The following is a 13,473-nucleotide window of genomic DNA, read 5'->3' on the forward strand; positions in this document are numbered from 1 at the left end:
CATTTATGTCATATACATTGAATGTGTTGTATCTCTGTTATGCTGCTCATTCTGTACACATGACATCTATTGCATTCTGTCCATCCTGGAGAAGGATCCCTCCTCTGTCGTTCTCCCAGAGGTTTCTTCCTTTTTTCTCCCTGTTAAAGGGGTTTTTAGGGGAGTTTTTCCTGTGCTGATGTGAGGGAAGGACAGAGGATGTGAGGGTGTAAGGACAGAGGATGTGAGGGTGTAAGGACAGAGGATGTCTCATGTGTACAGATTGTAAAGCCCTCTGAGGCAAATTTGTAATTTGTGATTCTGGGCTCTACAAAATAAACTGAATTGAATTGAATTGAAACTTTTAGGATTTTAAACAAATACAGACACAAACTGACTCACCCACATGATAGGAAAGACATTTTGTTTAATGCCAAAACAATGTTGTCATTTTTATAAAATTTGTTATAAAATAGTTATCTGTGATTAAATATTGAAAACTGTCATTTTTTAAATATTTATATATTCTTATATACCCAGACCTCTCCGTTTTTTCAGAACAGGTTCAGGTCCCAGAACAACAGTCATATACAGTACCAGTCAAAAGTTTGGACACACCTTCTCATTCAATGGTTTTTCTTTATTTTTATTTTTATGTTTTCTACATTGTAGATTAATATTGAAGACATCCAAACTATGAAGGAACACATATGGAATTATGTGGTAAACAAACAAATGCTCAACAAACCAGAATATGTTTTATATTTTACATTCTTCAAAGTAGTTGAATGAGAAGGTGTGTCCAAACTTTTGACTGGTACTGGATAAATGACTTTAGCGTAGCTTCATGTATCAGGTTTTGGTCTGTGGCTACACTGAAGAACAGTACTGAACTAAGCTCAGTTTGTTTCGATGGGACTGTTGGAAGCCCCCTTGGTTTGACCATCCTTATTCCCATTGTTGATACACGTTTGGATCAGAATAACTGTTGTAATACCAGTGATTTAGTGAGTTGTTTTTTTAGTGTGGGCCACCTGCCCAGCATCATACGGTCTAGAGCTGATTAAAGTGAAGACACAAATGTTTCTCTCAAGGTTGGTGAAAGCAAAACTACAGCAACAGGGAGCTAAAGTCTAAAGAAAATACACCAGTAAAATCAGTTTCTGCCTGGAAGGAGGAGAGCAGCCGCGGGTTGAAGGTTCAAAGGTGACCTTTATTGTTTTAGGAGATTATTGAAAATAGTCCTTTTCATATATTGAAAAGGACTATTTGTTCTGTGGCTTTCTCTTCTGATAGATCACTAACCTCTTTAGTGACCTTTGAATACAATAACTAATACTTGTTTCTGTTTTATTATCTTATACAGCTGGAGATATGATCTGGTTTTAATTACACATTAAGTGTGTTACTGACTGGACAAACAACCCAACCTTGATTCTGAGATAAAGATTTGGGGCTTTGGTCTGAGTTCACTTTCACTTTGACTCTCTACATCAAGACCACTGTTACTTTGAAATGGATTTTCAGACAGACAGTATTAGAAACATAATGTGTTAACATGTTCTAATAGAAACCCAAAATACAAGTATGAACCTTACAAAGAGCATGATATGTCCCCTTTAAAGCAAAAGAGTTACATACATACAGTAGATTAAGACAAAAATAAATCTGTTGTTTTGAATCTATCCAGAAGAAACTGAAGCCATCTTCTCCCAACAAAGATGAATATTTAGGTGTTTGTTTTAGACTGTTATATAATAGCTATACAGCTGACACACCCCTTAATATTGCATCACAGGGACATAAAAAACAGGAAGAGACCAGCACACTCAGCAGACACCACACAGCTCAACTGTATTCTGCTTCAATAGATCTGAGGAACTTGTCTCACACTAAGTTTAGTTTTTTATAAAACCATTTTTTGATCAAGCACGTTTGTTTTTAATGCTCTCTTTGCTCTGTGTTAGTAAGATATTGTGTTGAAGTAAAATTATCCTTTTTTTTAATAATCAATTGTAAAGTTAACCACAGCAGCAGAGAAAACACAGAGGAGTTCAGAGTAGTGCTGCCCGCTCTGCTGTAAAGACACAGATTCTTATTCATTCACATTCTTCACCATGGGACACTTTTTCAGCAAAGGGAACAAAGGCGGACCAAACAACATCAGGTAAAGGGGAAAGTGGAGGGAGACATGTAGATTTAGGATTGGACAAAACTTTAGTTTTAACATTCAAAATAGCAAAAATGATATATGGAACAGGTCTCTTACATATGTGAAAGAAGCCATGTTTTCAAGGATATGTTGATCAGTAAGCCATAATTTGTTTTAAAACATAGTATTTAGAATGCATGTCTACATGTATGGAAGTTAAATTCAATGCTTTCTTTGACATATTTACTTATTTTCTTGTCTCCCTTTTTCGTGTTTTTTCTTTTTTTTTAAAGCAATGAAGGTTAAGTATGAAGCAAAATGCTAAATATTTTGTCCAGTGTAGAAGTTAAGTTAGTACATTTTATGGATGGTCTCGCAAGTTCAGTCTTTTTTTATCATTTAAATTTTTGCTTAGAAGTTTATTCTCATTGTTAGCTACCATACTAGCCTACTTGAAGCATACTAAGGCCAGCTGATGTTGATTTTTCAGCTTATTCTAGTCAGCTAAGGCTAGCTTCCTGATGTTATCCTTGCAGCCGATACTAGCCAGCAAATACTCAATTCCTAATGTTAGTCTGGCAGCTAATGCTAACCAGGCAAGGTGATAAGGGGGTCCTTGATTTTTGTTTTTGTTTTACAAAAAAAGTTAAGAAATACACATACAACAACAAAAAACTTTTAAATAATGAATTAACTTAATTCCGAAAGAAGATAAAACCTTTTAACTCCCAGGTGACAATTTAGTAACTTCAGTCTACAGGGGGTCTGCAGTCATTGTTTGCATACTATTACACCTTTGATGAACAGACTCTACAAAATCAAACAAACTGATGAGTTAATATGGTTCTGCCTCTACATTATAGTTGTGCTGAATATCCTGATGCAACATCACACACTCCTACTGAGGATGCAGGTAAGCAACAATCTGTCAGCAGCAGCTTACTAATATATTATACTATTATAGTTAAATGTTTGGGGTTTATTGAAAGGTGATAACAGTTTTTATCCATTGCAGTACACACAAACAATGGAACTACCCTACAATTCCGAAAGCTTGACTCCCATGTATAACTAAATCACAGAAGTCTAAGCACAAAATGGATCATTATGCCTCCCACACATTTCATGTCTCACTTTGCATAACACTCATGTGTCAGAGCAGAAAAAAGCCCCCAGGTGAACTCTACATGTAATTTTGTCTCCCTCCATTTTATATTTTTACACTACAGAAAAACACATTTTTGGGAGTCACTTCATTCCGCTAAACATTTGATTTTATAAAAGTGACAAATTAATATTTGATTTGTTGCTGAACAACAAATCAACAAAGCAAAATTGACGCCAATTTTTTCATGACGACTGTCCATCCACCATTCTTTACAATGACAGTAGAGTTTTTTAAACAATGATCCAAATTCTGCAAGTGTGTGAGCATCGCAGAAAAGCTTTATATTCCTCTGACCGGACATTAGTCAGCAGCAGGCTGGACCATTAAATTGCAGCTCAGTTTCGGACAGAAAAGGCCCTAAACTTAAAACATTTAAACTATTTTACCCATTTTATACATTTAATTATGTAACATTGCTATAGTGTTTAATGTGGGATATTCAGTCGTTTTTGTGAAAGACATCAAGATTGAACGATTGGGAAAAACTGCATTTCAAATTAAATCAAAACGTTTTATAGCGACTTACCAAAACTCTTATTTCACCTTTTTATTCAGGTGGCAGACATAACAAAGAACGCTCCTCTGACACCAAGAATAATTTAAAAAGTGAAACCTGTGTTATCGAGATGTGTCTGAATTCAGTAGTTTTTCGCATGTGTTTGAACGAGAGCAATCACAAATTTTTTTTAAGTTATTTTGTTCTACATCAATGCAGGAAAGCACTCTGACACCAGAGTGAACCTGGTTCTGGTGGGAATGTCCGGGTCTGGAAAGAGTGCAAGTGGAAACACAATCCTTGGACGGCCATCCTTCACGTCAAGAGTCAGTTCACATCCAGTCACCACAGAGTGTCACTGGACAGACACTGTGATCAGGGGTAGACCTGTTCGTGTCATTGATACCCCAGACATCTTTGATGAGGAGATTAACCCGACAGTTAAGAACCAACATGTAAAGAAATGCAGAGAGCTCTGTCAGGTTGGGCCGTCTGTGTTCTTACTTGTGATGCATGTTAGCAGGTTTACAGACGCTGAGAGAGACGTACTGAGAAAGATGGAAGAAGCTTTTGGCAGCAGAGTTCATGAACAAACCATCATCCTGTTTACCCGAGAGGATGATCTGAAGCAAGGAGAAATGAGCTTTGAGAACTTTTTGGATTCCTCCATAGCTGATCTCAAGAAAATAATTAAAAAGTGTGGCAACAGGTGTGTTCTTTTTGAGAACAAGGCCTCATGTCCACAGCAAGTGGAAAGGCTGATGCAGACAGTGGACCAGATGTTAAAACAATAACTGTGGATGTATCAGATCAATTAAGCGCTGGAATGTGATTTAAAAGTATATAGAAATAAATATTACACAATGTGAAAAGTTCAATATCTTGAGCTGGTTGATTACATTTTATGAATTGCATTTTGGTTTTCTTCTTACTGAACATTTTAATAAGCTGCATATAATCATGACTGTATATATCCATTTTCATCAATGTATGTTTAAAATCTTTTCATGTATTCTGCCAAAAACGTATGTGTTTACTGGTACTTGTGCTTTGTCTGACTTTGTTAACCTTTGGAAACTGTGACAGGATGAAAGCTACATTTACCAATACAATTCAGTGTGTTGTGACTGGTGTGGTAAGTATCAGAGAATCAGCAAGTCTAGTATATGTAAAGACTGTTCACCAGAATATATGATTAAATTTATTAATGATACTTGCTGTTGTCTGTGTTTTTATAGCAATGTATTACAGTTGATTGGCTACAAGGTTTTCATGAATTCCTGATAATCCACACCTACTAAGTAGTTCCAGTTAACCTGTCAGTTCACCCTACTAAATCAATGCGCTGGCTACATTTAATGAAAAAAATGTTATTTCCCACAATAAGTGTAATCCTTCAGTGCCTCGTTCTCTGAACACCACAAGGTGGGGACTGTTACGTACGAGTTGCAAGAACGTAAGTTACTCTAACCCACTGAACTAAGTCTAAAACATAGTCACTCATATTCCAATTCGGTCGTTGGGGCTGCTGCTGCTGCTGAAAGAACACATAGCCTTTCATTAATTAAAAAAATATATAATAATAATTTAGGGACAATAACGTTCCTGGATATCTCGGTAGTCTTGTTGTTAAACATACTGATGAATGATATTTACTGTTTGTCAACCCGATGCAAGTTTGATTGATGAATCTTGCCAACATAATGTTCGCTTTATGCTAGCATTATGCTAATAAAATAATTCTGGAAAACATTCATTTGGATTTGGGGACAATGACTTGGTATTAAGCCAGCTAGTCTTGTTGTTAAACATACAGTCAACTTATATTTACTGTTCATCAACAGTACTCAATGTTATTGACTAATCTTGCAAACTTAATGTTAACTTTATGCTAGCATTATGCTCATTAATATTTGGAAATGGAAATATTGATAATGATTTTGCCACAATGACATCGCTGAATATCTAGCTAGTCTTGTTGTTTAACATACTTAAGAGTTTTATTTACTGTTTCTAAAACCATATGTAATGTTTTTGACTAATCTTGCTACAATCTTGTTAGCTTTGTTTTAGCGTTATAGTAATTAATAATTTGTGAAGATATTGATTTCAGGACAATGACAAGGCTATTTAGCTAGCTAGTCTTGTTGTTTAACATACTTAAGAGTTTTATGTATTCTTTGTACACCCCATGCAATGTTATTGACTAATCTTATTAATGTCTTGTTAGCTTTATGTTAGCGTTATACTAATTAAAAAATAGGGAAAATATTTATATTGATTTCTGGACAATGACATGGATATTAGGGCAGCTGTTAAGCATACTGCCAATTTATATTTAATATTTTTCAGCCATACCTGGTGGATGAATGGAGAACAGGATGTTCCAAAGAAATGCAAGAGGAGGTATTTGTTGAAGGTTTAGAGGTGACCTTTATTGTTTTATGAGAGGAACTGTAAAGCTGATGAGATAAACTGATAAGGTAGTTTTGACGATAAATCTATTGCTGTGATGTGATATTTAATGATAACTTGTGCTAGAAACCTTAAATATCTCAGTCTCCAGTGAGTTTTGTTGGTGCTGGTTTTGTGTACGAGGTTTAGTTTATAGATGGTCAACGTTACTGATCATCCATTATATGAATAGATGTTGAGATTGGACGGCTTTCTGACTTTAAAAACTGTTGTATCTTCTCTGGTGAGAACTGAGTTCATCCCTGAGCTTTTGCTCTTCAGATCAGTTTATAAAATCCATCACAAGTTATGAACTAAAATATTTATTTTGATGTTAACGTTCTATTTGTTCTGTGGCTTTCTCTTCTGATAGATCACTAACCTCTTTAGTGACCTTTGAATACAATAACTAATACTTCTTTCTGTTTTATTATCTTATACAGCTGGAGATATGATCTGGTTTTAATTACACATTAGGTGTGTTACTGACTGGACAAACAACCCAACCTTCAACCTCAAACAAAGAGGCTGATGCTGACAAGACGTTTTGGAGCTTTGGTTTGAGTTCACTTTCACTTTGACTCTTTACTTAACAATCCCATTTTACTTTTGTAAAGCTCCAAGTAAATGTTGCTGCTAATACTCTAATCTTACACTCCAGGGCCTTTTTTGTGGTTTCACATGTAATGAGGTCATTTCAACTGTGTTATGCTGCACTAACTTGAGTAAAGAGTTTCAGTTCATCTTCCACCACAGAGTTCATCACTGCATATGAAGCAGGGGAAGTCCTCTCTGATAGACCTCATGTTTATTTGCTGGGTTTAACGTTACCTTACCACCACGTAGTTCTCTACACAGTAACGTGAGCTGCTGAGTACAAAACCTTGGGGGACAGCAGCCACCATGTGACTTTGGTTGCTGCTAAAGTTGTGTTATTATGGGATGGAGGACCTCTGAGTGAGGCGCACGGCGTTACCGTGTATTTGCAGACTCAGGCTCACGTTACCGCAGGCATGGTAGGAGTGAATGGAGGGATATTCAGTTGGTTGTAATCTGCAACCACATCACTAGTCGACACCAATTCCTACCATTGGTTTGTTTGAGTTTATTGAGACAAATCTGATTCCACAAATCACTATTTAGCTTGAGTCATTTGCAGGAGTTACTTCACTTAACCTCTGACTCTTCTGATGGTGATGGTGGACAGGCTTACAGACAGAAACCTAAATCTGTTGTCAGCGCAGAAAAACAAGCTCAGGAGGACAATGTTGGCAGGTCAAAGACAGTTTAAACACCGGATGACTGGAAAGACCTGAGGTCTGAGGGCAGAGAACAGGAAGTTTTATAGAAATACAAGAGGAGCTTTCGGTTGAAGGTTAAAAGGTGACTTTTATTGTTTCATAAGAGAGACAGTTAAAGTCCATAAGATAAACTGATGAGGTACTTTTGACAATAAAACCAAAAGTGTAAGTAAAAGTCACTCATACATATATTGGTGCAAGTCTTCATAATCTGCTCACACACACAATTTATAGTACATTTCTATTGATCATTAACACAGATGAAAGATCAACAAAGATCCATATCACTTTCAGAGAACTGCTGATTTGTATTTTCCATCCAGGTCATAAGTGGTAGTGTGCTGTGATGTGATATTTAATGATAACTTGTGCTAGAAACCTTAAATATCTCAGTCTCCAGTGAGTTTTGTTGGTGCTGGTTTTGTGTACGAGGTTTAGTTTATAGATGGTCAACGTTACTGATCATCCATTATATGAATAGATGTTGAGATTGGACGGCTTTCTGACTTTAAAAACTGTTGTATCTTCTCTGGTGAGAACTGAGTTCATCCCTGAGCTTTTGCTCTTCAGATCAGTTTATAAAATCCATCACAAGTTATGAACTAAAATATTTATTTTGATGTTAACGTTCTATTTGTTCTGTGGCTTTCTCTCTCTCTCTGTGGTTTGACTTCACTTTCACTTTGACTCTTTACTTAACAATCCCATTTTACTTTTGTAAAACTCCAAGTAAATGTTGCTGCTAATACTATAATCTTACACTCCAGGGCCTTTTTTGTGGTTTCACATGTAATGAGGTCACAAAGCCCAGTCTCATCCGTAGTCATTTTAACCGTCTGGACCAAAGGAAGAAGTCAAGTGATGATAATATGGCCTACAGGAGGTCGGGTCGGTGTATGGATGGGTCAACAAAACGGTGAATTTTTTCCACAATGGACCGCTGTTAGTTTCCTCCTGACAGTCAACGCCATCATATTACACTGCCAATGTCTCCTGAAAATAAAATGGAAATCAGATCGAGAAAATGATTAGGAGAAACCCTTCTTTACCAAGGAGAATATAAAGGATAATACCAGGATTGATGAACAAATGATCCCTAAATGGATTATGCAAATGCTTGTTAAAAGGTCAATTTATAAGCAATTCCTGTAGGTGAGCTGGTTCTCTGTATTATGTATGCTGGCTGAAATATTATATACATATATACCAACAGCAGTAATAATAATAATATTAATAATAATAGGTATATCATATAGTTTTATATAATATAATAATGTATAACTAATGTATACAGTAATAGTAATTTTATTTACAATGTCTTATAATTTATTAATATGCTGTATATCTCAATTCATATTACAATAGCCTGACACAATGAAAAACGTATTGTTTGGATGATTATACATATTTTTATTTCATCATTCAACAGCATAAAACAAATGACCTTTTAAGGGCACACACATTAAATCAATTCAAAGTAATTAACAATAAGTGAAAATTAAACAGCAATCTGTTGAGTCCAGAAATACCAAACCACCGTAATTATACACACTGCAACGTCCAGAATGTCTTTATGTGTAGCAGAGACAAGGAAATACTAGCAGCACACCTTTAAATCGTATTGTCTCCAGGACTCTGAGAAACATTTTTACTTTCAACGACATATACATAAAGTTTACTGGAGCAAATTTGTGATTTGTGTAATGGGTTATATAAATCAAAATCACTTGACTTGACATTTTTTACATATATTTTAACACATTGGCAGAGAAGCAGTCCTGTGCTGACTGGATGTTGATGCTGTGAGTCTTGGTAGGTCAGTAAAATAGATTTGCTTTGCACAGACGAGTTTACATTTAACACAACAGACAAGAAGAAAGGACTACTGATGTGGTGCGTTAGTCTCTTCCAAGAATATAATGAAAAAGTATCACACGTTTCATCAGTGAGCCGAGGAAGTCATAGTGGACAACGGCATCCACCCTCTCCTTTGACTTTGGTTGCTTCTCCGTCACTTCTTTGTACATGGCGTCTGTGTAGTGCGCCCCTCCGTTGGCAGCAAACATGTCGTCGATCTTCTTGATCAGCTCCACCACTTGGCCTCTGTCTTTGCTGGTGTTGTCAAAGACGTGGAACCTGTTTCCACAGCTTTGGATGACCTTTCGAAGCTCGGGCTTGCCCTCACGGACGTACTCTTGAATGGTCATGTCCCCGAGATCGCCGCCCCGGGTGAACAGCACGATCATGTACTGGTTGGCGTTTTTACCGAACAGCTCTTGCAGGGCTTCCACGGAGTTCTTCTCCTCGTTGGTGAATCGACCCACCTGGATGACCAACAGGAACACGTGTGGACCGGGACACGAGACTTCCACGCACCTCACGATTTCTCTTTTCATGAATTCTTGGGGCATCTTGGTGTCCAGGATGCCTGGAGTGTCTACCACACTGACCACCCTGTTGCCCCATTGTTTCACACCTTTCTTGCAGGTCTCGGTCACTGACTCGGAGCTCGGACAGGATTTGAAGCATTTCTCTTCCAGAATGGTGTTTCCAACGGCGCTCTTGCCCACACCAGTTTTTCCGATCATCACGATTCTCAAATCGGGACCTGCAGCACATTTCACAACTTCTGTTAAGCTGTCTGAAGGATTATATTATTGACTTGGTGTAGAACGACTTTAGTGAATATGAGGACATTTTGATTTAAAGCAAACAACTTATTCACACAAAACTAAATCTGATGTTTTGAGTCTTACCAGCAGGAACTGTAGCCATCTTCTCTCAGCAGCTCAACCAAGATGAATGTCATTAGTTTCAGACTGTTGTTCGTTTATATAGATGCCACCCGGCTGACCCGCCCCTTAGTGTTTGCATAACATCTCTGTATAAAAGAGGCAGAGAGCAGCTCATTCTGCAGACACCACACTGCTTCTCTGCTCTGTATGTTCTCTGCACTGGATCTGAGGACCATGTCTCACAGTAAGTTTTACAACAATTATATTCTATCAGGCATTTATTTTTTTAATCTATCTTTGCTTTGCGTCATGTTGTGTTGTAAAATGAACATCGTAACCACGTTGTTTATTTGTATTTGTTTATTTGCACATATAAAAGGACACGTTTGAACATTGAGCAGGAGAGGGTTAGAAGCCACAAATGGCTCATAAAGATGCCTCCTTTATTAGATATCAAAAGTCATACCTGAAAAGAGGATAAAGGAACACAAATTGTGTTATTCATCAAAGTTTTAAGGTTAAGTTTTAAGGTTTTATAAAGATTGATAAAAAAATGTGCAAATTACAGAGAAGTTTACAATGTGAGATATATCACAATCAAATCCATGAAGTGTTATAATTAAAGTCCCGTTCAGATGTATTTCTTTTTAAATAACATATATTATAAGGTATAGGATTCTTCATTTTAAAATATGTTTGTTGTTTTCACAGAAAAGAAGATTTGCGTCGTTGTCCTGGGAACTGACCCTGATCTGAAAAAGGCCCTAATAACCATAATCCTAGGGAAAGATGTGATAAAAACAAAAGTTCTGATAAATACTGAGATACATGAAAATAACACATACGAGGTCATATGTACACCAGACCCGAAGAGATGGTGCAATGACACAAGAGAAGTGTTTGCTATCAACGGAAACCCTGACATGTCTTTGTTGGTGGTAAAGGAATGGTTTTCAGCAGAGGAGGTGTGGAAGCAGATAGAACTGCTGCACAAGTTAACTGGAAAACCCACAGAGGAGTTCATGGTGGTGCTGCCGCTCAGCCACATACCCACCCAGTCATACCCATTCAGATGGTGCACCATGGATGAGCTTTTCTTGGAACTGAGAAGAAGGGCTCAAGAAAAACCTCCGATGATGCCAAACATGAGGTAAAGTTGAAAAGAGAGACATGTTGATATTTGACGTAACTTCATGTGAAATACTTTGGTGTTCATTGGTACAAATTGGGGGGGGGTTGTAGTTGTTTGCATACTTTTACACTGTCCATGAACTGACTCCACAAAAGAAAACATATTAATGACTTAATTGATTCTTCTTCTGCATTATAGTCATGCTGACCATCCTGAGCCAGGTGTGTCAACATCCTACACTCCCATGGAGGTAGCAGGTGAGCAACAATCTCTTAAAAGCAGCAACTTAACAACGTTAAGTCAAATGTGTCGTTTCACTAAATCAATCTGAACAAAAAAGTTTGTTACAACCAAAAAAGAAACTTTTATTTGGCCTTTTATTCAGGTGGCAGAAAGGAGTTTAAAAAGTGACACCTGTGATTTAAAGTAAATTATTACAAAACATGTTACATGTGGTAGTTTTTGTTTGTGTTTAAAGGCGGTACACCCAGATAAGAAACATTGTTTTTCATGCAGTTGTAAGATTTTGTGCTATTTAGCTTTCATCAAATGTCTCCTTTCAGACTAGTTGAGAGAAACTTTATTTTACTACTTTGCCGTTTGAGTCTGTAGATTTCTCCTAAATTCAACAAAAGTTAGCAATAGATAATGCCTCATTTGCATATTTAACCTTATATTTTTAAAGACACTTGTAATATAAAATATAAATCAACCAGGGAAGTTTTTATTAGATCAAATATTTACTTTTCTTGATTTTTGTTTTTTAAAGCAGCTGCTTGTTATTATAAAGAAATAATTATAAAGTTATTTTGTTCTACATCAATGCAGGAAAGCACTCTGACACCAGAGTGAACCTGGTTCTGGTGGGAATGTCCGGGTCTGGAAAGAGTGCAAGTGGAAACACAATCCTTGGACGGCCATCCTTCACGTCAAGAGTCAGTTCACATCTGATCACCACAGAGTGTCACTGGACAGACACTGTGATCAGGGGTAGACTTGTTCGTGTCATTGATACCCCAGACATCTTTGATGAGGAGATTAACCCGACAGTTAAGAAGAACCAACATGTAAAGAAATGCAGAGAGCTCTGTCAGGTTGGGCCGTCTGTGTTCTTACTTGTGATGCATGTTAGCAGGTTTACAGACGCTGAGAGAGACGTACTGAGAAAGATGGAAGAAGCTTTTGGCAGCAGAGTTCATGAACAAACCATCATCCTGTTTACCCGAGAGGGTGATCTGAAGCAGGGAGAAATGAGCTTTGAGAATTTTTTGGATTCCTCCACAGCTGATCTCAAGAAAATAATTAAAAAGTGTGGCAACAGGTGTGTTCTTTTTGAGAACAAGGCCTCATGTCACAGCAAGTGGAAAGGCTGATGCAGACAGTGGACCAGATGTTAAAACAATAACTGTGAATGCATCAGATCAGATCAATAAAGTGCTGAAAAGTGATTTATTTCCTTCTAGAAACAATTAAGCCACAGGGTGAAATAATTAAATATCATTAACTGGTTGATTATATGTTTTTTGGGGTAGTTCCCTTTTTATTTTTGTTTAACTAGCTATACCAGCTTCTTAGTTAGCAGCATTTTTTCCGCAAAATTGGTTTCATGGATTCTGTCAAATAAACATAAAGTATGTCTTTAGTGGTGCAAGAGCTCCCTCTGTCTCTTTTTAGTTAACCTTTGTAATCTGTGACGGCATAAAGGCTTCATTTACCAATAAAACCCAGCTGTGCTGTAAACTCAGTGTCTCTTTTATTTCCACCACACAGTGATTTAAATACATATCTTTCACTTCTCAGGGCTTCACCTGCACAGACACACAGGTTATGAAAAGGTGAAGCAACAGATTTAGAGGACATGAGCTTAAGGTTGTCTTAAATATTTCAATAGAGCAGACTTGTTTCCCCTGAACGTCTGACACAGAAACAAGAAGAAGATGAATCCACCAATAATCATCTGTGTGACACAAAGTCTAAAGTGGCTTTATTAATTTATCCCCTTTATTACATTAAGGTTTAAAAGATTAAACTCAGAAACCTTATGTTTTTACATGTA

General features: G+C 37.0%; 2 protein-coding genes across 2 annotated transcripts; one reads left to right on the forward strand and one right to left on the reverse strand.

The window, feature by feature from the left end:
* The first annotated feature begins 1,830 nt into the window (after positions 1–1,830).
* LOC129111069 (GTPase IMAP family member 8-like) lies at positions 1,831–13,098 on the forward strand. Its single transcript, XM_054623363.1, has 8 exons — positions 1,831–2,146; positions 2,995–3,044; positions 4,015–4,576; positions 5,196–5,251; positions 9,591–10,037; positions 10,997–11,435; positions 11,616–11,674; positions 12,246–13,098. Exons 1-8 carry the CDS (start codon positions 2,097–2,099, stop codon positions 12,788–12,790), a joined length of 2,208 nt encoding a protein of 735 aa, XP_054479338.1. The 5' UTR covers positions 1,831–2,096; the 3' UTR covers positions 12,791–13,098.
* Positions 8,943–10,357, reverse strand: LOC129110746 (GTPase IMAP family member 7-like). Its single transcript, XM_054622939.1, has 2 exons — positions 10,307–10,357; positions 8,943–10,158 (listed from the first exon to the last, which is right to left on the reverse strand). Exons 1-2 carry the CDS (start codon positions 10,323–10,325, stop codon positions 9,449–9,451), a joined length of 729 nt encoding a protein of 242 aa, XP_054478914.1. The 5' UTR covers positions 10,326–10,357; the 3' UTR covers positions 8,943–9,448.
* Positions 13,099–13,473: the final 375 nt, after the last annotated feature.

The sequence above is a fragment of the Anoplopoma fimbria genome, chromosome 21, assembly GCF_027596085.1.
Source record: "Anoplopoma fimbria isolate UVic2021 breed Golden Eagle Sablefish chromosome 21, Afim_UVic_2022, whole genome shotgun sequence".
NCBI classification, from domain to species: domain Eukaryota; kingdom Metazoa; phylum Chordata; class Actinopteri; order Perciformes; family Anoplopomatidae; genus Anoplopoma; species Anoplopoma fimbria.